General features: G+C 48.5%; 1 protein-coding gene across 1 annotated transcript in view; it reads right to left on the bottom strand.

The window, feature by feature from the left end:
• Positions 1–27,054, bottom strand: part of MIPEP (mitochondrial intermediate peptidase) — a 79,711-nt gene extending 52,657 nt beyond the window's left edge. The window contains exons 1-11 of the mRNA XM_052649983.1: positions 26,917–27,054; positions 24,093–24,266; positions 20,833–20,921; positions 19,569–19,655; positions 15,416–15,479; positions 13,252–13,434; positions 12,369–12,525; positions 5,209–5,257; positions 3,724–3,784; positions 1,437–1,489; positions 853–1,006 (exon numbers count right to left, since the gene is read on the bottom strand). Coding sequence (XP_052505943.1) covers positions 853–1,006; positions 1,437–1,489; positions 3,724–3,784; positions 5,209–5,257; positions 12,369–12,525; positions 13,252–13,434; positions 15,416–15,479; positions 19,569–19,655; positions 20,833–20,921; positions 24,093–24,266; positions 26,917–27,054 — 1,209 coding nt within the window. The remainder of the gene's footprint in view (positions 1–852; positions 1,007–1,436; positions 1,490–3,723; positions 3,785–5,208; positions 5,258–12,368; positions 12,526–13,251; positions 13,435–15,415; positions 15,480–19,568; positions 19,656–20,832; positions 20,922–24,092; positions 24,267–26,916) is intronic.
• Positions 27,055–27,451: the final 397 nt, after the last annotated feature.

Below are 27,451 nucleotides of genomic sequence, written 5' to 3'. Positions count from 1 at the left end.
ACGACCGTGTACCAACCACGGCGGCATGGGCTTCGGCCGAAGAGCAGGGAGCGATGCCTCCTCCTGGGTCAGCCCCGCGAGGCACAGCTCAAGGAGAGTGGGTCTCCATCCACCTCTGCATAAGCAGGGCCTCTACCGGACAGCACCTCAACTATTCGGGACTCCAGCAAGCCTCCATGAAGCATCCACGTGGTGCCAGGAACTGCTCAAGGCATTGGGGAAAGCTGCCCAGTGAAGGGAGCTCCCTCCTGAAGGGGCTCCTCCATTGCCTGCCTGCACTGGGTCCTGGCACTCTCCTGTTAAACTTTCTCCCTTCGTGGCATCGCTGCAGGTTATTCATCTGTGTGACGCACAGCAGACTGCTGGCTGTTTAGTAACTAAGTTTAATCTACAATCACCAAACACAGCCAGGCAACAAGGAAGACAGTCCACACTTCTTAGAAAACGGTGATGAGGGTACGGGTACGGTGCGCTAAGCCAGAGCACTAAGCCTGAGGGCCACAAACCCTCAAACCCCACCAGGAAAAGCAACACCGGCAGCTCACACGAAGTGGGTCCTGATGGGAGGGCCCCGGGCTCGGAATGACTGTCCAGGACTCACACCAGCACACAGGCCACAGCCCAGCCGCCAGTGCACACGTGGGCTCAACCTTCTAGCCAACTCCTCAGAAAAGCATTTTCTCAGAGAAAGAACTCTGCTGCTACATGCTTACCTACTCTCTTGCAACAGCGGATTCTAGAGAACAGTGTTCTTTCACAGTGTCCTGAACCAGAGCAGCAGCCTGGATTAAAGCGCTGTGGACAGGGCACCAGGCCCCGCAGACGGGAGCGTGCTCTGCCCCGGGCACTCACCAGTTTGCGGACGTCCTCACTCCACACCTCGCCCTTCGCGGGCTGCTCCCCATACAGCGAGACCCCCAGCAGCCTGCTGAACAGGAGGCTCAGGCCCTCCATGCAGGCGCCCAGGGAGAAGAACGGGCAGTAGAGACTGGGCTCAATGTTGAACCTGCCGAGGAGAAGCAGCCGCGTTTCTGTGTGCTTCAGCTTCTAGAGGGGAGTGCAGCTCACTCTTCATTTGTAAACCAGGAGTCAAGGAAGGATTGAATCATGAAGTGGGTCTCTACTCTGGAGGGGTTTTCAGGCCTGTTTTTCTTCAGAAGAGCAGCAGCCTGATTTACTACGGTAGTGAGGGAGACACCAGGGATAGAGGCAGGCGGGGAGACGCTCACGGGGTCTACAGAGGGAAACCACAGAAGCCCGGGGACAGGCTGCAGGGGATAGGCCCAACAGCGCAGCTTCCGGACCGGGGAGTGGCCGCCGGGCAGGCGCTGGCCGCGTGGGCGCCAAGTGAAAGCACAGCTGCCCAGTTAGTGGACAGATGCTCAAGACACATCGATCCTGCCTTCTCACACAGGAGCACTTCTCCAGACACACACCTCTCAGCCCGAATCAGTCCGCTGTAGTATGGGGGATCCCAGGGCATCAATTCCTACAGCAGAGAAGCTTACCGTTAGGAAAGCTGGGATGATTTCACAGTTTTCATCAATAATGCAGCCAGTTTATAAAATATAACCTGTTACTGTAACAGGAAAGTTTTCTAAAAACCCTAGGAACTCATCATCTGGCAAGAGTTTCATTCCTTACTCTCTACTCTGCCTTTCCTGTAATCAGTGAGCTGAGAGGCAGAAATCAGCTCTACTTGCAGAATTGGGGGAAAAGGCAGACAAATGTCATTCTAAAATGTCAATTACCAGAAGTCAACATTAATAGATGAAATTAGCCACGTTGAGACCTACCCCAGATGTGGCCCATATGTTAATCCACAAGACAGTGCAGGTGGGTTGGGGAACTAAAGGCACGACTAGGGTCTTTTCTGGACCTAAGCAGGAAGCTTAGGGTGGATCCCAGGAATGAAAGCAGCAGTTTAGACTGAGCCGTGGCAGAATTACCCCTGAACTTGGCAAAGAAAACATGTCATAAAGAAGCACTTGAACAGTCGTTCCTGACGCCGGCTGCAGAGTGGAGACAGAACTGGGAACCCTGCAGGGGCCACCCTCCCCCGGGGGGCGGGCTGGCAGGTGACAGAGGGCAGCAGCCGGGCCAGACGCGGTCAGCCTGGCTCAGGTGCGCAGCCCACGTGTGCTGGCCCCCAGTGCGTCCCCACCTTCCATCTGCCCCTCACACACCCGAGTCCACCCTCTGTGAGCCAGGCCTGACCTGCGCCGGACTCCCGTGCTCCTCTCTGCCTGGGCTTCATCCCTGGCTGTCGTGGGCCTCTCACTTCTCCCAGGGCTGCTCTGTGTCATCTCCCTGGAGGGGTCATCACTGCCCAGGCCTTATGAGACAGCCCCTCCACCCGCCTGCCTGCACTATTCCCTCTCAAGCCCCTACCCGGCAGGACCGTGCAGGCTGACTCTTCCTGTCTTCACTCTCACTCCGCCCCAGGTGTAAGCGTCGGGAGGGCAGGCTGTGTTTCCCTTTTCCTACTGTGTCCCGGCACCGAGCTCTGCCTGCTGTGCAGCAGTCCCTCATGAGCTGTTCTCTGAGTCACTCAACAGCACCTCCTGGAGAGTATACTGCTTAGAAACACAACTCCAGGCTCTGAGCAGAGCTCTATGAACAGGGAGTCCATTCTTACGAACAGGGTTTGAAAGGTTAAGTTTAGACACCATCTCTTCTCAAGATGCATAGCATCTGCTGGCCCACAGATGTCAGTCAGTCAGTTCAGTCACTCAGTCGTGTCCGACTCTTTGTGACCCCATGGAATGCAGCACGCCAAGCCTCCCTGGCCATCACCAACTCCCGGAGCTACTCAAACCCATGTCCATCGAGTCAGTGATGCCATCCAACCATCTCATCCTCTGTCATCTCATTCCCTTCTCCTCCTACCCTCAATCTTTCCCAGCATCAGGGTCTTTTCAAATAAGTCAGCTCTTCGGATCAGGTGGCCAAAGTATTAGAGCCACAGATGTCAGCCACAGTTTAAAAGTAAAGAACAACATTGTAAATCAGCTACACTTCAGTAAAAAATAAAAATAAAATAAATGAAGGGAAAGCAAAGCAGCAAGTGAGTGAGAGGAGCACAAGGGCACTGCAGGCCTCGGTGGGGGCAGAAGACAATGGCTGAGGCCCCAGGGCAACAGAAGAGAAAGGGCCTGCAGGTCAAGGAGAGTGTGACGGGAAAGCTAGGAAATAGGAAGGCAGTCTGAGAACTCTCTGAAAATGTTAAACAAAAGGGGGGAAGGCCCATCAGAAAACTCCCTCCGGAGGAGCCCCGAGGGCCTTCCGGCATCTAACTCAGAGCCATGGCACCAGGAAGGCAGTTGAGTCGCAAGAAGGGAGCAGGACACCGGCCAGAAAACCAGCTCCTCAGGCACACGCGTCACCCGGGAGAAGAGAGACTACTGCGGCCAGGGCCGTGGTGACAGCGCGGAGCGGGGAATGGTTCCCAGCGCCAAAAGACAGAGCCCTCAGCCAACAGACTGTATATAATAAAAATACCTCTGGACTTCCCTGGTGATCCAGTGGTGGAGAATCTGCCTGCCAACGTAGGGGAAGTGGGTTCGATCCCTGGCTGGGTAACGAAGATCCCACACGGCACAGAGCAACTAAGCTCGCGAGCCGCAACTGCAGAGCCCGCCCCAAGGGCCCCCCACGCCGCGACTAACACCCAGGGAGACAAACAAATAGAAAAAGGAAAAGAAACTCAGCATGGTCACTTACAGAATTTTGAGGATTTAGTTTCATTTTCATCCCTCGAATCATCTCAAAATCTTTCATAGTTCTGTAAAACAGGTTTATCATTAGTTGCGAGGACAAAATTTTCACAAGTAGATTATAAAAGACAAGTTTGCTTCTGCAACTTTCCAGTAATCATGATAAATTTGTAGGAAAAATGTAAACTAGTATTAATCCAAATTTTACATGTGTTAGAAGCGACAGTGATACATTCATCAGTAAACTACTGTAATTTTTACCTTAAAAAGCTGATATTTGTCTTAAAATGGAAAAAATTTGGAAAATTTAAGTGTTACAGAATATGCAAAGTATTCATCAGTAAGCTTCAAATCACTACTTTTTGCTATACTTTAAAAAGGAGACTAACAATTTAGTTTCTCTAAAAGAAGATTTTACTTAAGATTACCATTTATCATTTTCCCCTATCAAAAAACTAGCTGGGCTGTAATCACACATGCACTTCATATTTGCAGAATATCAACTTTCTGTTGGAATTAACTTCTATAATTAAAAAATATAGTTCACTAAATATAATTTTAAAATCTTCACTAAAAAAGTCTGAAGATAAAGTTTGCTTAAAATATCTATAGCTACATACAAGTGAAAAAAGAACAAATAAAGCTTAACTAGCTGAGCAAAGTAGAATAAATTCTCAAATAACTGCATAACTGACACTACTTCATTCTATCAAAGCCACAAAAGCTCACTGCATTAAGAATAAGAAAGATCATTTCAGAACTAATAAATACAATGCAAATTAGAGAGGACTGGGTTCTAAGGCAGTAGTTTATAACGGAAACTGAAAATTGGACCTAAAATTTCATATGCGGGTACAGTCAAGGAGCGAACAGGGGTCAGACAGCTCCACAGGAGAGAGAAGACGGTGGTTCTCCACGACCCCGCCGAGCCTCGTGCTGGAGGCCTCGTGCTGGCGGTCTGAAGACTCCTGGGGGCTCAGCCCCCAGAGAAGCATGACCAGAGTGGCGAGGACCAGGCCAGGGGGGCTGGGCAGGCAGAAGGCCGGCACTGTGGCAGAGGGACCACCAAGAGCAGAGAGCCTTGAGTTACAAACACTGGGCACTCTTATCACACAACACAGCAGATGAGAGCCACCCATTATTTACGCCCAAAGAAGAGCAAGACTAGGTGACCAACTCATTACAGGCTAAAATACATAGTTTCAAAAAAGGTTTGGGAGATTTTACACAGTCCACCTCAGTAATGAGTTCCTAAAGACGACTGGTTAGTTACAGAGGACAGCCCAAGCGTTCGGGACAGTCACCCCCAGAGGACAGTTGTGAGCTTTCAAAGTACAGCTCACTGTCAGTGTCTGACCCGATATTCCAACACCTATATTCTTCATGGGTCACTTCCTAATTCTTTCAATAAATCTTTAAAAGTCTTTTTTAAAAAAAAAAAGAAAAGCTAAATCATGTATACTCTAAAAAGCAGAATAAAAAAAAAACAAACCTTTCAGAGAGTTTGTCAGACAGTTTCTCAAGGAACTCCATGACAGTCTCTAAAACAAAAATCCCAAAGAAAGTATCTTTAACTACATGAAATAAAATGAACAAACATGTTAAAATTACAATGTTGTGACTATAAATCCATTCAATACAGTGTCTTTAAAGTGATGATTCTCAAAGGAAAGCAGGGCTCCTAATACTCGACACTTTTAGATGAAAGTTCATCAAAGCTGACACCATGAACTCCAGAGCCTTAGATGATACTCCCCCCAAAAAAGAGCTAACAGGAAGCAAAAGAAAAGCATCCAAAATCTCAATCTATTTCTATATCTATTTATATGTTTTCTATATCTATTTATATGTATAAAGGAAAAAAAGTTTCTGTTTTTTTGATAACTAGACTGATTTGTTCATAAAAGTCTGCACAATTTAGAAACATCAGATTTTAAAAATCAATGTTTTTCTGAGTAAGTGTTTTTCTTTTTAAATACACAGCCGAATAATCTATTCAGGATCTCTATTGGAAGAAAATGTAGCAAAATTAGAACACTAAAACTTCAGATTCTCCTCCCTACAACAATGCAGGTGGGAATGTAAACTGGTGAAGCCACTGTGGTGAGCGGTATGGAGGTTCCTTAAAAAACTAAAAACAGAGCTCCCCATGCCCCTGCAGTCCCACTCCTGGGCATATATCTGGAGAAAAACATGATCTGAAAGGATACACGCACTCCAGTGTTCACTGCGGCACTGTTTACAACAGGCAAGACGTGGAAGCAACCTAAGTGTCCAAGCAAAGGGATGGACAAAGGTGTGGTGTATGTATGCAACGGAACATTACTCGGCCATTAAAAAGAATGAAATAATGCCATATTCAGCAGCATGGATGGACCCAGAGAGTGTCATACTGAGTGAAGTAAGACAGACAAGGAGAGATATTGTATGGCATCCCTTAATGTGGAATCTAGAAAGAAATGATACAAATGAACTTAGAAAACAGAGAGACAAGCTTATAGAACTAACTACTGCCCCAGATGGAGGGGTGGGGGTGATAGTTAGGGAGTTTGGAATGGACATGGACACACTGCTATAGTTAGAATGTATAATCAACAAGTATCTACTGTAAAACATGCAGAACTCTGCTCCATGTCATGTGGCAGCCCTAGATGGGAGCAGAGTTTGGGAGGCAATGGATACATGTATATATGTGGCTGAGTCTCTTCACTGTTCATCTGAAACTATCACAACATTGTTAACTGACTGTACTCCAGTATTAAAAAATTTAGGCTGTTACAATTTTTATTAACTACTTAAAATACTTCAGCCATAAGTCATTATACTGCAGAAACCCATAGAAGCAATGCAGTGGAATTACGATTATTTCCCATAACAGGAAATTTTTCATGAGAATTTTTGAATTTAGCACTTCTAGGCACTGATTCATGTGTATAGAGTTTTTCATACATATTTTAGAGTAAGCTACAAATGCTGTTTTTATGTTTTCAGATTATCTTTTCTATGGTTTTAATTTCTTGCCCTCTTCAGTCTACCTCGTTTCTGAGTAAATAAAAGGCTGGGGAAGGAATGGGCCTGCTATAGGAAGACATGGTCTCTCGTCACCATCAACAGAGATCCCACCCGCAAACACGGCTTGGAGTATCGTGTTAGATGGTGCTAACACTTTTAGGAAAAAACTGTTATTTAGCTCAAAATAAAACCTTATTTCAGGATGTCAAACCAGTGGGCACAGGGTACTGTTTTCAAATATTTATCTGTGCGTGCTTTTCATCTCAAAATAATTTTGTACTGACGTTCACCCGTTTTCTTTCTCTAGCTCTCCTGAACAGGAAACATCCACCTCGACTGCCTACCTGGGACACTGTCCTGTGAAGAGCAGTGAGTCTGAGCCGCCTGAAGGCAGTCGCACGGCTCCTGGCAGACAGCTCCTGACGCGCCGGTCCCGGGGGGCCCACCATTGCCTGCCAGCCCTCGCCCCGCCTCCCTGCCTTCTGCCCACTGGCCCCCACTGCCCACCTCCATCCAGTTTCACTTTCCGCATGGAACTTTCCACAGCCACCCAAGCGTCTGTAAACCTCCTGAGCTCCTAAAACCCTAGGGCCCTGTGGTGCCTAGTCAGTGCGTTCAGCACTGAAAGGACACTGACCAGGATTAAGATTTATCTTCACGTGGCCCTGTCCAAGCTCCCCAACTAAACACTGCAGGCCCCAAGCACACAGGTCACACCATACATGACTGTGTGTGCAGAGTCCAGCTCCAAGACACCTTCCCACGGACCACCCCGTGAGCTGCGGACTTGCTGGCCGCTGCTTGGGCATCTGTGTCAGCCCCAGCTGCCCCCAGCACTCGTCTCAGCATGTCCCATCCATCGCCCACCCTGGTCGCCATCTGCACACCGACCGGCATCTCACTGAACTCGGACCACCGTGCTCCTGGCCCCACCCCCATCGGCAGGACTCCGTCTTCCCAGTGGCTCGGTCGCAGGCCTGGCTCTCCTTCAAGTGCCCGAACGTGATGTCTCAGCACGTGTGCAGCCGCCAGCAGCCTGGAGCCCTGCAGGCTCCTGACGGCAAACATGCCCTCCCGCCCCCCTCCTGCAGCTGCTCTCTGCACCCCTCATGATGACCCCTGCCACCAACCACGGACAGCCCTGTTCAAACCACCTCCCTAAGCACAAACCTTCTCCACTTGTGCCCACTCCTTCCCACTCTCCTCCGTGCTCCTCCTCAAATGTGGGAACCCCGTCTGGATCCCAAAGACACACACGAGAGAGAAAGAAACAAGGCAAGGTGGCTTCAAGAAAATCTGGGAGAAGCTATGGGCCCCACAGAGAAAGAAGGGCTGGACACCGGATGGACAGAGATAGCATGGAGCCTGCAGGAAAGGTGACCCACCCCCTGCAGGGCCGTTCCCAGTGACCCCACAATTCCATCCAGACGCATGGATGGAAACCCATGGTGTCCACTGCCGTCTCCTCCTGCTCAGCCCAACACCAAGTCATGTGAATTCAACCCTGAATATACAGCGAGTCTGAACAACCCCCAGCACGGCCACCCTACTGAGGACTTGGGTCTAAAGTGTAACTGTAATTTAATTGATGCCTTTGAAAATTACACCATTTTCATTGTGATACATTTTCTCTTATATGTGATGAATCATAAAGAACTCAACGAAAGACAAGGTAAGTTTTTCACAAACTCCCAGAGAGACGCTCCTCACCCCCAACCTTGCCAAGCAGCCCTCTTCTCTCTCAAAAGAGGGGTCTTACATGACCTAGGCTACACTCAACCCAGCCTCCAGCAGAAACACTGATCACCCATCCCCTCCCACACTAATTCTAACCAGTGTGGTTAGGCTGAGCACAGAAATGAGCTGAGTTAAAAGAAAAATAATGCAAATCATCAATGATTCATCAATGAAATAAAAAGTATGACTTAGTTCAGTTCAGTTCAGTCACTCAGTCATATCTGACACTTTGCAATCCCGTGAACTGCAGCACACGAAGCCTCCCTGTCCATCACCAACTCCCGGAGTTTACCCAAACTCATGTCCATCGAGTCAGTGATGCCATCCAACCATCTCATCCTCTGTCGTCTCATCCCCTTCTCCTCCTGCCTTCAATCTTTCCCAGCATCAGGGTCTTTTCAAATGAGTCAGTTCTTCGCATCAGGTGGCCAAAGTATTGGAGTTTCAGCTTCAACATCAGTCCTTCCACCCAGGACTGATCTCCTTTAGGATGGACTGGTTGGATCTCCTTGCAGTCCAAGGGACTCTCAAGAGTCTTCTCCAACACCACAGTTCAAAAGCATCGTTTCTTCGGTGCTCAGCTTTCTTTATAGTCCAACTCTCACATCCATACACGATCACTGGAAAAACCATAGCCTTGACTGCTGCTGCTGCTGTCAGACCTTTGTTGACAAAGTAATGTTTCTGCTTTTTAATATGCTATCTAGTTTGGTCATAACTTTCCTTCCAAGGAGTAAGCATCTTTTAATTTCATGGCTGCAATCACCATCTGCAGTGATTTTGGAGCCCCCCAAAATAAAGTCTGACACTGTTTCCACTGTTTCCCCATCTACTTCCCATGAAGTGATGGGACCAGATGACATGATCTTCGTTTTCTGAGTATCGAGCTTTAAGCCAACTTTTTCACTCTCCTCTTTCACTTTCATCAAGAGGCTCTTTAGTTCTTCTTCACTTTATGCCGTGAGGGTGGTGTCATCTGCATATCTGAGGTTATTGATATTTCTCCTGCCAATCTTGATTCCAGTTTGTGCTTCATCCAGCCCAGCATTTCTCACGATGTACTTTGCATATAAGTTAAATAAGCAGGGTGACAATATACAGCCTTGACGTAATGCTTTTCCTATTTGGAACCAGTCTGTTGTTCCGTGTCCAGTTCTAACTATTGTTTCCTGATCTGCATACAGATTTCTCAAGAGGCAGGTCAGGTGGTCTGGTATTCCCATCTCTTTCAGAATTTTCCACAGTTTATTGTGATCCACGCAGTCAAAGGCTTTGACATAGTCAATAAAGCAGAAATAGATGTTTTTCTGGAACTCTCTTGCTGTTTCGATGATGCGGCAGATGTTGGCAATTTGATCTCCGGTTCCTCTGCCTTTTCTAAATCCAGCTTGAACATCTGGAAGTTCACAGTTCACGTATTGCTGAAGCCTGGCTTGGAGAATTTTGAGCATTACTTTACTAGCATGTGAGATGAGTGCAATTGTGTGGTAGTTTGAGCATTCTTTGGCATTGCCTTTCTTTGGGATTGGAATGAAAACTGACTTTTCTAGTCCTGTGGCCACTGCTGAGTTTTCCAAATTTGCTGGCATATTGAGTGCAGCACTTTCACAGCATCATCTTTTAGGATTTGAAAGAGCTCAACTGGAATTCCATCACCTCCACTATCTCTGATGCTTCCTAAGGCCCGCTTGACTTCACATTCCAGGATGTCTGGCTCTAGGTGAGTGATCACACCATCGTGATTATCTGGGTCGTGAAGATCTTTTTTGTATAGTTCTTCTGTGTATTCTTGCCATCTCTTTTTAATATCTTCTGTTTCTGTTAGGTCTATACCATTTCTGTCCTTTACTGAGCCCATCTTTGCATGAAATGTTCTTTTGGTACCTGTAGTTTTTTTGAAGAGATCTCTAGTCTTTCCCATTCTATTGTTTTCCTCTATTTCTTTGCACTGATCACTGAGGAAGGCTTTCTTACCTCTCCTTGCTATTCTTTGGAACTCTGCATTCAGATGGGTACATCTTTCCTTTTCTCCTTTGCTTTTCACTTCTCTTCTTTGCACAGCTATTTGTAAGGCCTATTCAGACAGCCATTTTTCTTTTTTGGATTTCTTTTTCTTGGGGGTTGTCTTGATCCCTGTCTCCTGTACAATATCACAAACCTCTGTCCATAGTTCATCAGGCACTCTGTCTATCAGATCTAGTCCCTGAAATCTATTTCTCACTTCTAGTGTATAATCATAAGCGATTTGATTTAGGTCATATCTGAACGGTCTAGTGTTTTTCCCCACTTTTTGCAATTTAAGTCTGAATTTGGCGATAAGGAGTTCATGATCTGAGCTACAGTCAGCTCCTGATCTTGTTTTTCTGACTATAGAGCTTCTCCATCTTTGGCTGCAAAGAATATAATCAATCTGATTTCAGTACTGACCACTTGGTGATGTCCACATGAAGAATCTTCTCTTGTGCTGTTGGAAGAGGGTGTTTGCTATGACCAGTGCACTCTCTCAGAAAAACTCTATTAGCCTTTGCCCTGCTTCATTCTGTACCCCAAGGCCAAATTCGCCTGTTACTCCAGGTATTTCTTCACTTCCTACTTACAATGAAAAGGACATCTTTTTGGGGGGTTAGTACTAGAAGGTCTTGTAGGTCTTCACAGAACTGTTCACCTTCAGCTTCTTCAGCGTTACTGGTCAGGGCATAGACTTGGATTACTGTGATATTGAAAGGTTTGCCTTAGATACGAACAGAGATCATTCTGTCATTTTTGAGACTGCCTCCAAGTACTGCATTTCAGACTCTTTTGTTGACCATGATGGCTACTCCATTTATTCTAACGGATTCCTGCCCACAGTAGTAGATATAATGGTCATCTGAGTTAAATTCACCCATTCCAGTCCATTTTAGTTCGCTGATTCCTAAAATGTCATTGTTCACTCTTGCCATCTCCTGTTGACCACTTCCAATTTGCCTTGATTCATGGACCTTACATTCCAGGTTCTTATGCAATATTGCTCTTTACAGCATCGAACCTTGCTTCCATCACCAGTCACATCTACAACTGGGTACTGTTTTTGCTTTGGCTCCATCCCTTCATTCTTTCTGGAGTTATTTCTCCACTGATCTCCAGTAGCATATTGGGAACCTACCGACCTGGGGAGTTCATCTTTCAGTGTCCTATCTTTTTGCCTTTTCATACTGTTCATGGGGTTCTCAAGGTAAGAATACTGCAGTGGTTTGCCATTCCCTTCTCCAGTGGACCACATTCTGTCAGACCTCTCCACCATGACCTCGCCGTCTTGGGTGGCCCCACAGGGCATGGCTTAGTTTCACTGAGTTAGACAAGGAGCAGCGGCTGCGCAGCGCAGGAGCTACCCCACGTCCAAGGTCAGGAGCGGCGACTGAGAGGAGCTAACCCACATCCAAGGTCAGGAGCGCTGGCTGTGAGGAGACACCCCACGTCCAAGGTCAGGAGTGGTGGCCGTGAGGAGATACCCCACATCCAAGGTAAGCAGAAGTGGTTGCGCTTTGCTGGAGTAGCCGTGAAGAGATACCCCACGTCCAAGGTACCAGAAACCCAAGTAAGATGGTAGGCACTGAGAGAGGGCATTAGAGGGCAGACAGACTTAAACCACAATCACAGAAAACTAGCCAATCTGATCACACGGACCACAGCCTTGTCTAAATCAATGACTTAGTCAAAGTGCACATAAAGTACACTAGTTGTGCAAATATATTCCAAATGATTAGCTCTGTTTAAAAATCATTCCTAATAAAGAAGCAAAGTGTCTCACTAACTAGTCTCCAAGTATATTAAAAATAGCACAGTAACTTAGCTATTTAAAGTCAGAAGTTCAGCTTCATAAAAACCCTGTTTTGTCCTTAAGAGTTGGGTAAACAGGCTCACCTGGACTTTGGGCGATTGTTCCCTGGAGGGCCCTGTGGGAGTAGGTAGGATATCCTACCAACTTTGCCAGGAGGTCTCTGCTGCTGAGCAACTCTTCTAGACGTTTCAATTGACCAGCATTGGGATAAAGAAAAATTTTATAAGCAGCTTCTCGCACCTATGTTTAAAAAGTGGATGGTAAAAGACACACGTACCAAGATACAAAGTCCTATATGATAATAACACACGCTACCTCCCACCACTTTACTCTGCAGGTGAGCAATGCTTAAACACAAGGCCTCGCACAGGCTGGATGAAGCTTCTAGGCTCATCACCGAGTGTGGGAGACACATCGCACTTGGCCCGAGTTCTCCGCTATGGGCAGAGGGGCAGGGGGCTGAGGTTCTACCTGGCACATGTGAGACACCACCAACCAGGTGATGTGAGACTGCGTGCATTAGACTATGAGTCCCCAGAATGGCCAGGGCTGCTGTCGCTCACCATACTTTGAGGAACTCTTGACAACAGGAATAATCAACCATTTTCATTATTCAAAGCATTTCCCTGATAGCTCAGTTGGTGAAGAATCTGACTGCAATGCAAGAGACCCCAGTTGGATCCCTGGGTTGGGAAGATCCCCTGGAGAAGGGAAAGGCTACCCACTCCAGTATTCTGGCCTGGAGAATTCCATGGACTACAGTCCATGGGGTCGCAGAGAGTTGGACACAACTGAGCAACTTTCACTTTCAGTTTGTCACAGAATTAATCATCCCTGGTCAATTTTTAGTATTTAGTAAACATTAATATATTTTTAAAGGTGTGATCATGTGACCCCTGAATTTCGGGCTCACAAGCCACGGCCCCAGACGAGGCCAGAACTACACAGAGGATGGAGCCCACGCACCAAGTCATCGGGCGCTTCTGCACGCAGACTGTCCACCACCGCGTGGTCCCCAGCCAGCTCGAAGTGATGCCGGATGCGTTCCGGCAGGACACGCTTCTCAATCGTGTTGGGTAAGTGGGTTCCCATGAGAAATGCGCTGCTCAGATCCAAGATTTTAACGTTCAGGTCCACAGCTCTTTTACGCTGTATGTGGGGGCAGTCAAGTTATTTAAAGTAACATTTCACAACAAATTGGTAATCTATAAAGACACCAGTCAACATTTAAAGTTGAATTATAATTTAATAAGGTATTAAGTGATAAAATGAATAACAAATACTGCATCATAAATGTTTAATACACAATAATTGTCTACAAATGCTGACTCTATACTTTTGGTAGGTATTTAATATCCTCACCAAAAAGTTATCCTAATGGTTCTACGGTGCTTCTATACTTTCAGATGTACCTAACTCCCGGAGTTCTATTTTATGTCTAGGTTATACAACACGTCTGTGAAATGAACAATGGGAGGTACAGTCCTTCCCTGGCTCCGAAAACACCCTAGTTAAGAGAGGCAGGGAGCGGTGGGCTGGATGAATCTGTCTGATATGACAGTATCTGAGGCACAGATTAGAAACCAGACTCAGTAAGAGATGAGATACAAGGGCAAGGGAAGGAAGGTGCAATTAACGCAGCTTTTCAGTGAAGTGCGGTGAAGGGCACTTGCAAAGCTCGGCCAGGCTTGCTGGAGCGGCCACAGGAGGGCAGCAGCCCAGAGGCGAGGGGGGCTGGGCTGGACCCGCTTCGGGGGTCGGGTGGGAGACCACAGCCCCCAGGCATGCATCTGGCAGTTTCCAGTCTCTGCCAGTCACGATGGACAGAGCGGGGTGGACCTTCTCCTCAGTCACCCCTAGGACACAGCCTCCTGAGAGAACCTGTGCCATCACCAGGGCACCCCATGTTTGGGATCAAACTTAAAAACCGTCGCCCACATAACTGGTTAGGCCTCCTGGGGACAAGGAGGAATCTTCAGTTACTCGTCACGGGACGGCCAGATAGGCCCTGGACTCACGACAGGCTTCAGGTGACACCACAGGCAAGCCTTCCAGGGGAAGGGGCAACGGCTATGGACAGATTCTAAACTGTACTGTGACCCTAAAGGATGACCAAGTATATTTCTTAAAAGATAAATATAAATATGAACAGAGCAGGTGCACCCTTGATAAGACACTGGAAAAAATGAACTGTAACTTAGTAACAAAACATTTCAGTATAGAAAAATCAAACTTCACGGGAAAAATGACTTTTCAGATGATTACTCTTTGCTTGTTTTGTTTCTGACATGGCCATCTGTCACCACCTACTGGTGACCAGGAGAAAAACAAGACAATGAAAATTGGAAATCATACGCTAGTTTCAAAATTTTTCCTCAAAGCCTTTACTATTTAAAACAAAAAAGTGATACAATTAGTTATTCCAAAGAAGTGATCACCTGTTACAACCCCTGGAAAAATAAAAACTGTTTCCTGACTGTTGCCAACAGTCTGCTAAGCATGTCATTTCATCCTTTCAGGAGAATTAAACATGCAAACACACAGTACTTGGAGCTCTGCGAATGCTTTGAAACTGTTATATTTATTATATGACTGCTTAACGACACACTTCCTCTAATTTAAACTTTTAAACTATATTCACAAGACCTTAAAATGTAAGTAAGGAATAACCTGGAAAGAATACAGCAAGAACACAGGCCTTCGTGGCTTACAAGTCATGCTGGCAGCTTTATGTCGAGTTCTCTTAGAAAGTGTGCCATGTCTCCCGCGCCCTGTCCGAGTGGAGCCCCCAGAGAAGAGACACAGAAGCGACCAGACAGGATCTCGCAGGTGTGTCCAGGGCAGGGATCACGTGACGACACACCCGCACTGCGTCTCAACGACGCTTCTGTGCGTCCGCATGGAGACACTCATCTGCAGGTTTCCTCCTCACTCGCAGTCCTTCCTGACACGGCCTATCTCACCCCACCTCCAAGACATCCGAAACACCCCGCTGTCTGGAATCATGCCTTGATTCTGAATTATCGAGGTGACAGGCCAACTTTCAGAGAGCACTCAACATTCAGGAACGGTATCAACAACACACCAACCAAGTACCAGCAAAACAACAGGAGCTGAAACACGAAGTTACCTTTTCTCGGTCTAGATGGATTCCGCTGATTTCAAAATCGAACATAAACAGTTCGGCCACTCGCCTGTAAATACAATAAGTGCCAAGTTAGAACAGGTAATAATAATTAAACAAAAATAAGTATTTTGCAAAATGAATCCGTCCTTTTCAACCTTACTGCCAAAATGCCAGATGTTTCAACACACACACACATGATTTTTCTGAAACCAGGAGCTTAACGTCTCAGGAGTCAGGAAAAACAGCTGGCCAGCCACGGGTTACGCCCCCTGGGGGACTACACGGTATCACACACATCATGCAGACTGTACAGGCCTTAGACTGAGTGAAACGAGTCAGTACTCCAAGGAGGCCATTTTTTCTGCATTTTTTTCCCTAGAGGAAACGGACATCTTTTTAACTGTCTATCCTCTACAGTATCTGTTGCACACTACACTCGAGCACCAAACAAGCACTGTGGACCACACACACACGCACGCCTGCTGGCATGAACGTGTGCACGCGGACCTGTGCCACGCCTCCTACTCTACTCCACGCTGCTCCTGGGCAAAGACTGCTATGCTGAAATGAGTCCATCATGTGATGTGTTCTGCAGAACATGAAAAACAGCTATGATTAGCTTTTCATGTAGGAGCTTACTCCTTTATTCAGAGCACAGACCTGTGAACGCCACTGTGATAATTACTTATCTCAACTCCATCTAAATCCCAATCATTAAAAAGATAAAATGGTTTATGCTTGGACAGTTTTTCAAAGGCTTTCTGCACCAGTCTCAGTTTCTCATCCAGCCAGCAGCAGCTACTCAGAGCATCACTCTTTGATGCCGTGGTGGAAGCGGAGTCCGTGGGCTCAGGAGGATGGTTTGCTTCCTTCTTAATCCTGCTACACGGTAGGAGCCCAGCTCAACTGGAACACGTCTTTCTGTCAGTAGCATTTTTTTTTTAAACTACTTTTTTCTGGAACTAAGTTATCCAAGTATTTGATTTACTCTGCTGTCTTCCTTGACTTTTCACAATAGGGACATTCATCTTGCTGATGACCGTGCCGATACGCTGAATGAACAGAACTATTACCAGTATACACTTACTGCACACTGCTCCACGTTTAACAGCCACCTGTTGCTTTTCCCTATTTTGTGGATAAGGGTTTCAGGAAAAGAACACCCATTTTTCTGTAAGACAGTTCACTTTTTTCTTTTTAGGTAATGTGTAAGGCATCAAAACATAGTAACTATATTAATCCTTCAGCATATAAGTGACACCTGTCCTGAGCTTCCCAGGTGGCTCAGTGGTAAAGAATTCACCTGCCAATGCAGGAGACCTGGGTTCGATCCCTAGGTTGGGATGATCCCCTGGAGAAGGAAATGGCAACCCACTCCAGTATTCTTGCCTGGAGAATTCCATGGAGAAAGGAGCCTGGTGGGCTACAGTCCACGGCGTCACAAAGAGTCAGACACAGCTGAGCGACTAAGCAACAGAAACAGCAAACACCGGCCCTATCATTTATCCTGACTCTTAACTTTGGAAGGGCTTTGCTAGAGCAAAGCTTGCAACTTTCATACAATCAAATCAATCTTCCCTTTTGTGGTCTGGTTTTGATCTCATGTGAAGAAAGATCTTCCACACTCCAAGTTATCAACAGTTTGGGATTTCTCTTTTTTTTAACATTTAAATCTTAATTTACTTTTCCATTGGCCTAACATCACTTACTGAAAACCAAGCTTTTCCTTCCAGATGTGTTCTATCATGCATTAAATACAATCCTATGCATTTGTGTCTGGTCAGACTTTTCTCTCGTCTCTCACTGAACTAGCGGACTCTTCAGGTGTAAGTATAACGCTATTTTAAATATAGTATTTTTATGCGTCTTAGTACCAGTGCAAGTTCTCTCTGTAGCATTTTTCTCTACTAGATTTGTCCTGCTTGTCCTGGCATATTTTTTGTTTATGACTTCAAAATCATTTTAAATAACAACAAAAACCTTCTTTAGATGTAAGTTGGATACTATCAAACTTACAGACCAGAAAAGAACACTGACATTTCTTCTCCTTATCAAGAATACAGCATGTTTCTCCATTTAAACATCTTTCACGCCTCCCAGGATGGATGGGTACGTGTGCGTGTGCAGGCTTGCAGCCTGCCCTCCAGAGTGTACTCCATGCTGCCTCACAGCTTTTGCGGCTCTCATGACTCTGCGACTTGCCCTCCATTCTGTTTTCTGGAGACTCTGCTTATTATATTCTCTGCAAACAAGGAAGCTCTTGATGGTTCTAGACAACCCCAAGTGAAACAGGTTTTTTTATGGACGGGCTTCTCTGAGACTGATTACTGAGATTTTCCATAAGAGGAAAATGTATTAATATGCGTGATTTCCAAACTTACTGATCAATGGGTCCCTTCTGGCAATACTCTGATACCTCACAGAACTAGCGTTTCAAGGAAGGCACTAATGTTAAGATGGTGCCATTTCTCCTGCACAGGACCTTGTCATGATGGATACTGAGTCTCTAGTGCTCTGTCTCAGCCACTGTAGGCTCCTCCGTCTCTCTCGAGGTGCCTCTGGGGTGCTGGCCAATGCTCCCAGTGATGGACAAGCGCCGTGACAGCCCAGTAATCATGACTTCCAAGTCTTGTTTCCGCTCACTCACACGTCATCCTTCTTTTCTAGAATACGGGTCTTCTACCCAGCTTATTTTTCTCAATGTGTTTATCATTCTGTTATTTTTAAAATCCTATTGGCATTTATGAGAAACGTGTGCTTCCCAGATGGCTCAGTGGTGAAGAATCCGCCTGCGAATGCAGGAGACATGGGTTCAATCCCTGATCTGGAAGGATCCCACGTGCCAGGGGCAACCAAGCCCGTGCACAACAACTACTGAGCCCGTGTTCTGGAGCCCGGGAGCTGCAACCACTGAGCCCACGAGTCCCAGAACCTGTGCTCCACAGGAGAAGCCACTGCAATGCAAAGCCCACGCACAACCAGAGAGTAGCTCCCGCTCGCCACAACTGGAGAAAGCCCACGAGCAGCAGTGCAGACCCAGGGCGGCCAAAAATAAATACGAAAGAAATGTAATAGAAATGTGGTCCATGTCCAATTAGCACAAGTCCTCTGTACCTCAAATGGTCCGCCAGTCCACTTCCATTTTTATACATTAAATACAAGAAAGCAAACCTCAGTAAAGTCAGATCATGAATAACCCGTCGTTACTCAAAGCCAGTAGCAGCTGAGTAAAACTGGCACAAACAGCAGGCATTCAACTTCAAACCACCTCGCTAACAAAAGTAGTAACAGTAAAGTCACGATCAAGACAGGTTACTGTGCTGGTGCGGCCCGCTTCACTTGTACCATGAGCGTCAGGATCGCTAAAGTGAGTCAGGACTGCAGATACCTGTCCACAGGCAGACAGGTGAAAAGCCCCTCCCTGCCCCTCGGCCAGCACGTCACCCACACACCACATCAACACAAGACGCCAGGGGACAGGGTTCACTCGGGGTCACGGGCACGGTGGAGGCAGGAGAACAGAAAGCAGGAAGAACCAAGCAAGGGTCTCATAGATAAAGAATATACAAGTACAAATAGCCTCACACAAAAAATTAATCTCTGTGCCTTGATACAAATAATGCACAGATGAGTTAATGACAAACTATGATATTTTATAATACATCTGAGCAAAGAAATATAATATCCAAAATCCTATATCAAGTGTGTTTGTATATTGAGCTACAAAAGAGGTCTTCTCAACTAATGAAGGGTATGAATCAAAGCTGACCATCTCAAGGATCTGGACATTCACCAGTAAATGAATCCAATTTGCTTCTATCTTCTGCTGTATCCATGACAGAACTTTAGGAACGCAGCTGAATGGAATGGTCAGCCTTGCAGCGCCTCCGCGGCTGGGGGAGATGCTGAGATGTGCAGGGAGCAGGTCAGACCTGGCCCTGCCCTCGTGGAGCCTCCCATCCAGCGGCTGGGAGATGCTGACTGGACCCACTGGCAGAGGAGAGGCTGCTGGAGCGATAGGACCAAGAGAAGCAGGAGGACAGGGTGAGACGCCATCTGAGCAGTGTCCGTCACCTGGAAGAAACCGCCTGGACACATGGGCTCTGAGGGCAGAGACACCAAAGTCACAAGCACAGTGAACACAAACGAGCAGTACCTGGTTTCCGGATCAAGGGACTCCACAAGTTTCTTATCAGCTAGTAACCTCTGCAAACTTTGATATAATTCCACATTTGTGTTCAACCTAGAAAAATTACAAATGAAAAAAATTAAATTATTTTCTAGTACCTTCTGGTTTGTCTTTCCATGAAGAGAACAGTGTCAAGCTCTAGCGCACACCTGGCCAGCGGCCAAAAGCTTGGGCCATTGTTTCATTTCTTCTTCCGATCAGGAATAGCATAACCACTGTTAGTTCAGGGAAGGCAGCGTGCGAGAACAACGTGTCCCAGGTGGTAGAAGTGTAAACCTAAAGCCACAGGAAACAGCTGCAGCCAGAAGAGCAGATAGGGCCTGAGCCCACCTCCATCGAGAGCCAGCCTCATGGGGTCAAGCGAAGACACTGGGCCGACACTCCCGACAGCACCTCTCGACAGGCCGCGGCTCCTGCCGTCCGCCCTGGAGCCAGGAGCGCAGGGCCCGTAGGGCAGGTTGCACCCGGAGCCCGGCAGACAAGAGTTCAGGCCGGCGCCCGGGGCTCCCGCTCATCTCCGGGGAGCCCCTGCTCCTGTCCCGTCACCATGCCGGGGTTCCAACTTGCAGCGACCAGTTCACCCATCGAGGAGCCAGTTTTCACAGCCACCGTCCCCAAGAGCGTGAGAGCTGCTGGTGGGGACAGCAAGGCAGCCCTCAGGCCCCGCCAGGAGCCCCCGGGGGGAGAGGAGCCCCCTTTCCCAGCCGCCTCTGGTCTCAGAGACGCAGGCCCTGATGGGAGCCTGACACCCTTCCCGGGGGCGTCCTGCCCCTCCCTGTTACCCTAACAAGCACACTTAGTTTACCTCAGAATCACTTTAAAACGATCAACTCCCCCCGAGCCCGGCCTGCTGCAGCACCCACGTCACCTTTATGGCCTCCCCAGGGCCAGCCCCGGGGGCTGCAAGGCCACCACATGGAGGAAAGCCGCTGGCCTCACCCTGCAGACCCGGCATCGGGGTGACAGTGCTTTAGCCACCACCTGCCCAAGATGCTAAAGGGCCCGTAACCGAGGGGGAGGAGGATCCCGGGCGTCCGCTGTGCCCAACCCCCACCTCCACCACAGGCATTTTAGTCACCGTCTCCCCTTCCCACAGCAACCCCGAGAGCAGATCACCGTGCCAGCCGTCGACAGGATGAGGACCGAGTGACGGGACAGGCAGGGAAGCAGCCCAGAATTCTGTGGTGGGCACCCCCTCCCCGGCCAGCACCCCCGGGGAGCCCACACCCACTTCTCCACCATGGTGCCGATGCTCCGACAAGCCTCCTCTGCAGCCTCCCTGAACGCCGCCTCGGGGTGAGCAATCTTCACAAAATCGGCCTAAAGGAGACACAAAACCAGAAGGACATTTATGGGAAGCCCACTCCCAGGGTCTGAGGACGAAAATGAAAATGTGCCGTCTGGCTTCATCCGGGCATTTCCATTTCTGGAATTCTCCTTCTCACTGCTCATTCATGAATCCCGTTATTCCCAGGAACCGAGTCGGTTTCATCCAAACAAAACCTTTACCAACTTTTAAACATGAAGTAGATTCTTCCTCATTGTATTGTTCAAAACAGCACACACTGTTTTCAAATAATCCAGAACTTTCTAGCGTTCACACCATGGTTCTCACACAAGGACACTGACCTGGCTCCAGGGAGCCTCTCTGGGAGGCTCTGCCTGTTTGAACAGACGCCTGGTGCGGTTTCCAGGCTGAGTGAACTGCACTCCGGCCTTTGCGCAGAAGACAAAGGTATGTTCTCGGCTGCCTTTAAATCAACATGAATTCCCAGGGGCAGCCTGGTGGGCACAAGACTAGGGCCGCTATTGTGACTTTAGAATTTAACTAGGCCAGAATCCTCTTTTTTAAATGTGCAAAACTAGATTTCAGACTTCATGTTAATTACAGGGGAAAATGCGGGGAAGCTGCAAAATACTACATGTATTCTTCATTCTCATGAAAACACCATGCGCATAACAGGAAATAAATCACCACGAAGTAAAATTTCCTGATTTTATTATCAAATAGTTTTCAACGTAGAAACATTTAAATCCATAGCCTGAGACGACATCTGACACGACAGGAGGACAGCATTAGTAGAATGGCACCTGAGAAGCGAGCTGCGTAAAGTTTACAGCAAGTTATATAAACCACTTGTCTCCATGCCGCAGGATTTACAAACAACATTAACATTCAAAACACCATTTTAAGGTAAGCAATACTGTTACACAGGACGGTGTCAAGAAAAAGAAAACAAAGGACCAGCTGGTGGGAAATGTAGTTTATAAAGTCTATGCCTTATGTTACTGATCTTACTAGCAGACAAAACCTTAAAAATTCAAATATGAATAATGTTCTCTAAATTTTTTTTACCCAAAGATGAAGATTCTTGAGAGTCCCTTGGACTGCAAGGAGATCCAACCAGTCCATCCTAAAGGAAATCAGTCCTGGATATTCACTGGAAGGACTGATGCTGAAGCTGAAACTCCCATACTTTGGCCACCTGATGTGAAGAGCAGACTCACCGGAAAAGACTCATTGGAAAAGGCGCTGGGAAAGACTGAAGGCAGGAGGGGGAGAGGGTGACAGGATGAGATGGTTGGATGGCATCACCGACTCAATGGATATGAGTTTGGTTAAGCTCCGGGAGTTGGTGATGGACCGGGAAGCCTGGCATGCTGCAGTCCATTGGGTCGCAAAGAGCCAGACACGACTGAGTGATTGAACTGAACTGTACATATGTAAGTCACATCCTAGCCTTTTTGAATGAAATATCAAACTTCATAAACACAAAAACTTTAAAAATAGAGCAAGTTACAGAGCAGAGAAGCTAAAATCTTCTAGGGAAAAGCAGGAGTGAAAATGTGTAACAAATGATGGAACACTGGAATTAAAGTGGAGCAGGATGACAAACACAGCAAGTTCTGGGATTTCTGAGCACAAAGCCGACACCTGCTCTCAGGTAAGTGAGACCTACTGACAGCATCTACCTTTCAGGTTCCAGTGACACGACCAAGCAGAGGAGGTTCTGACAGCACGTCTGTCACACTCCCTTGGGACAACCGCATGCTGGAGGGACAGAACCCAAACCCAGAGCAGCCAGGAAGCAACTGAAGGAGCCAGAAGTATAGCTCACCTGACTCCCAGGAAAAGCCTTCAGGAGGAATATCCTGTCCATTTCCTTACGAGTGGGACACCTGCACTGGGGACTGTATGCTGATCAATAATCAGGAGTATGACTGCCCAGAGCAGGAAGAAGGAAACTCCCCAGAAAAGGAAAAAGCAGAGATGGGGACTGCTATGCTGGGGAAAAAGTCAACCTCAAAAGGTAAATACGATTCCATTTACCTGACACTTTAGAAACGACAAACTATAGGAATGGAGAACAGGTCAGAGGTCGCCAGGAGAGAGGTGAGGTGGGTGTGACCCTCAAGGAGTGTTTTGGAGTGATGGAAGAGGCACGTGTCCTAATCACGGGGGTGGCTGCGTGCACACAGGGTCAACACAGAATGGCGCCGGACCCTGCACAAAGCTGATCTTACTATACGACGTCTCACAAGATGGGCAGGCGACCTTCCTGTCACCTTCCAGTGAAGGTTCTGTCCGGCCAAGGTGGCAGCCAGCCCCTGGAACAGTGAGAGCACGGCCTCTGTGGTCAGACTGTCTGGACTCAGGCCCAGATCCATGGCTCACAGGCCGGGGGACTCACCCTCCGAGTGCCTCTTTCCTTGTTGGAAGGCAGATGTGCAAGGAGGTTAAATCAGCCCATCCAGGTACAGCCCTCGCCAGGGTCAGGTGTAAGAGCTACGGGCAGTCCACACCAGAGCACAACCACCACACGCTTGGAGTCTGTGTCTGCCTCACGGGGCTGTGCTCCTGGTGCCTGGCTCTGGCTGGGGGCCCCATAGAGAATGAACACGGAGGCACAGCTGCACAGACAGGAAGGGTTGCGGCCTGCAGCCCCCTACACCCAACAATGTCTTCACCCCTGGCCGAGAGGAGTCCAGCTCCCAACTCAGCTGGCAGAGACCTGCGTGCACTTCCATCTCAACTCCAAGTGTGGGGGAAAGACGCTTTTATACATCGTTTGATGTAAACACCTTATTTTGAACTAGAAGATATTCCTGAACGGGTTTATAAAATCTATTTTATAAGAATTTTATTATAAATGCACAGATAAGCATTCTACTAGAATTCCAGTAGAAGTTCTCATAAATGAAGATCCTTTGTCACATGAAGACTCTTCCCCACATGAGTAACCCCTTTCATTGCATGTTGCACAGCTGTTTGATTACATACACATACTCAAGTTTAAGTTCTAACTGTGACCTTTCCCTGTACATTCTTTCCATTCAATGGCTCACTTCACAATAACAAACGATGGCCAACAGCTCTCAAACACTTCAGACGTTCTCCACCTTGCAGTCCACTACTGAACCTCATAACCTGGACTGAAACTGTAACAGTGGGAGAGGCAGCCTTCAGCCCCGGCCCCGCCCCTCACTCACCAGGTCGGCCACCCTGCACAAGGAGTCCGAGAGCTCGTCGAAGATGAGCACGGTCCGTGGCCCGGGCGGCGTGGCGCACACACGCCGCACCAGCTGCTCCGTCTTCCTCAGGGCCTTCTCCTGGGCCACGCGGAATCCTTCTGGGGCACTGAGCTCAGGAACGCCAAAGAGACCCTGGAACCCAAAGAACAGCTCCCACTGAGAACAGAGCACGTGAACTGGGGGTATTATAGACAAACACTTTTCTCATACACAAAATCTCAGCTTTCATTGGTATTTCTTATCATCACAACAACTGTCATCACAGGTATCCCTCTCACATTACCCTAGATGGTCCACGTACACGACACTGGAAAGGAATTTTTCTTCAATTCTTATTTTATAGAAAAAAAAAAAAAAACCAGAATGATACACATTCAAAATCCAGCTCTGTCACTACCACAGAACAGCCAGGATTACATGACACACATTTTTAAAAAACATTCTAGCAGTGCCTGGCACGCAGAAAGCATTTAACAGGTGGCAGCTGTGACCACCATCTGCTGTGTGACCCTCGTCAAGTTCTCACCCCTCCATTGCCTAATGTCTTCACGGGACCCAGGGGGTTAATAGATGCTCGGACCCAGGAACCAGGGGACTCCGTTCTCAGGACCCTGCTGGGCACTGAGTGAGGTCCAGGACATGGCACCCAGCACTCCACAAACAACGCAACAGGGACCACAAGTGGACGACTGAGCACATACATATCTTTAAAAGAGTGAATAAACATGCCAAACCAAGTCACAGGCTGAAACTGGCAGCAAATGCTACACTTTGCACAAGCATCTCAACACCCTGACAAAGATAAAAAAATCACTAATCTTAATGGGAGGGACTGTCTTCTTGCACTGGTTCAATCACACTTGCTGCAACACTCGGGAAGGCAGTGTTCTATCACTCAGAACCCACAAGCACTTCTTACACGTGCAGTGCGTGCCGAACGTGCACCATGGACTTCCAGGGGCTCTCGTAGGGCACAAACTAGCACCCTCCTTTTACAGATAAGGAAACACACTCTCAGAGCTTGAACAGGTCTGCGGTCACTAGGTCACAAGTGCAAGAGACGGGACTTGAACGTGCTCCAAGCACCCCTAAAGCCTACACTTTCTCTGCACGTGGACTGCAGCTTGCATTGGTAAGTCTCTTTGCAGAAGGCCAGCACCAGGACTAGGAACCCTGCTCTTCCATCAGTTTAACCAGCAACCCAACACAGGGCCTGACATAGGCGGGAACTCAGGAATGAGGCAAACTAACAAGCCAAACGCTTAGCTGTGCAGATCAGATGTGTAGATGCTTGCCAACTGCAGGGAATACGAAGAGGTCAAACTGAGGCCTGTCAGGCCCACAGTTTCTGCAGGACTGGAGGCAAGAGACTGCTAACTTCTGTTCAAAATACATTGAGTTGGAGAAAATAAAGACAAGGGCAGAGTAGAATCAGGGCCAAAGCCTTTTCTGGTCTTTACAGTGATCTAATCTGATTTAATCACAGACTGTTTGTTGTCACCTCTCAGTACACTGCCCCACACTCCTCTCAGGAATTCTGAACCTCAGCCTACCAGCTATGGCCATGTTGAAAACCTACATACGCCTTAAGGTTTCTTTTTTGAAATAAAAGCCAACTCACATATTTGAAAATCTATCACCACCTAAAATAACGATGTATAAAAGAAAAATGAATAAAACTAAAAAGAGTTCTATTTCATCCACCTTTCATGTGGATGAAGTTCTATTTCATAACCCTTCATGCCTTTCTGCTCAGTACCCACATGCCCTGCTGATTCTCACACTGATTACATCAATACCAGCGTTATTTACCCCCAAAGAAGCTTGTGCAGCAAATTTCATTCAAAGGTAGTTTTAAAACAAAAAAAAAAACAACTGGGGGTGGGGGGGGTGGGGTGGGGGTAAATATGAAAAACTCAATTTGTGAGGCCCACTGTAACCACATCCCCGATTCATCTTTCCAAGAGAAGCAACAGTAAATAATCATGAAAAAAACAAGAGTAACAATGTAAACTGAGCAAAATCCCTAAATGCAAAGTAAAGCAGGCACAGGTGAGTCCCTTCCAAGATTCCCTTCCTTCCGCCCTCAATCCAGTCATTAACTCAATGAGTGTCAGGAGCGGGTTGTTGGGCGGGGAGGGAGGTTGGTTGTTTGGGACCAGCAGCCGTTGCAGACTGTTACAGAAGTGATGGACAAGCAGCAAGTCCTACTGTAGAGCCCAGGGTGCCACATTCAACATCCTGCGACAAGCACAATGGAAGAGAACGTGAAAAAGGAGCTGAGCTACTGTGGTGCGCAGCGGAGACTAACACCGCACTGTGCATCAACCAGACTGCGACAAAGTGAGCTTGGAGAGAGGAGGACCCAATCACGAGTGTCTGCGACACGCCAGACCCCGCGCGCGTGCGGACGGACAGACCGCCGGGACAACCAAGAGGCGGCGACCGGCGACGGGGAGAGTCTCCGCGGTGGGCAGCGCCGCCTCGGAGGCCAGTCCCGCGTTTTACAGGAAAAAAAAGGCCAGAGCTTTGAACAGAACTGACGAGGGCGTCTCGGGCATCAGGGGGAGACTAGCGACACTGACCACCGAGGCCCGTCCCGGAGTAGTGACACCACAGGCGGGCCCGCCTCACCCGGGCGGGCCGGGTGGGCAGGGGTCCGCGCGGGCAGGAGCCGGACCCGCACGCGGGGCCGCCCCCGGCACCAGCCCCTCAGAGCGGGGACCCCAAGGTCACCGCGGACCGGCGACTCCCGCCCCCCGCGCCCCCAGACCCCGCTCACCCCGCGCTCGCCGGACCAGTCCAGGCGGCGGCCCTGGGGCTGCACGGTGAAGGCGGCGCCCACCGGGGACCAGCGGGTGCTGACCCGCCGCACGCGGAGCCCGGCCCGCAGGCCGCCCAGCCTCCGGGCGCACAGCATCGCGCCGCGTTTCCTGGGCAGCGCCCGCGCTCCACGTGACCTCGCGCTTCCGGGAGGGCCGGGGCTGCGCGGCCAGAGCGTCGCCCGCCGACGTGCGCCGCGTGGAGCGCCACCGCGCGCCGGGAGTGGGCACCGCAGGACGCCCCGCCCTGCCACGAGGCCGGGCGGCGGCCGGGGACCCGCGAGAGCGGCCGGCACGGCGCGGGCCCTTAAAGTGGACCGAGACCCGTCGCCCTCTGTCGGCTTCCGCTCCAGGAAGGAGCGCTGCACTGCACGTGCGAGCCTTGCGGCCAGAGCTGTCGGCCGACCTCGGTCCACTGACCATGAACTCACGGAGATCGACGACAAACCGACGGACGGAGATCTGGGCCGGGAGGCCAGCGGCAGAGAGGGCGAG

The sequence above is a fragment of the Budorcas taxicolor genome, chromosome 12 (genome assembly GCF_023091745.1).
Source record: "Budorcas taxicolor isolate Tak-1 chromosome 12, Takin1.1, whole genome shotgun sequence".
NCBI classification, from domain to species: domain Eukaryota; kingdom Metazoa; phylum Chordata; class Mammalia; order Artiodactyla; family Bovidae; genus Budorcas; species Budorcas taxicolor.
The sequence above is the reverse complement of the archived record's forward strand: the minus strand, read 5'-3'. Positions and strand labels throughout refer to the sequence as shown.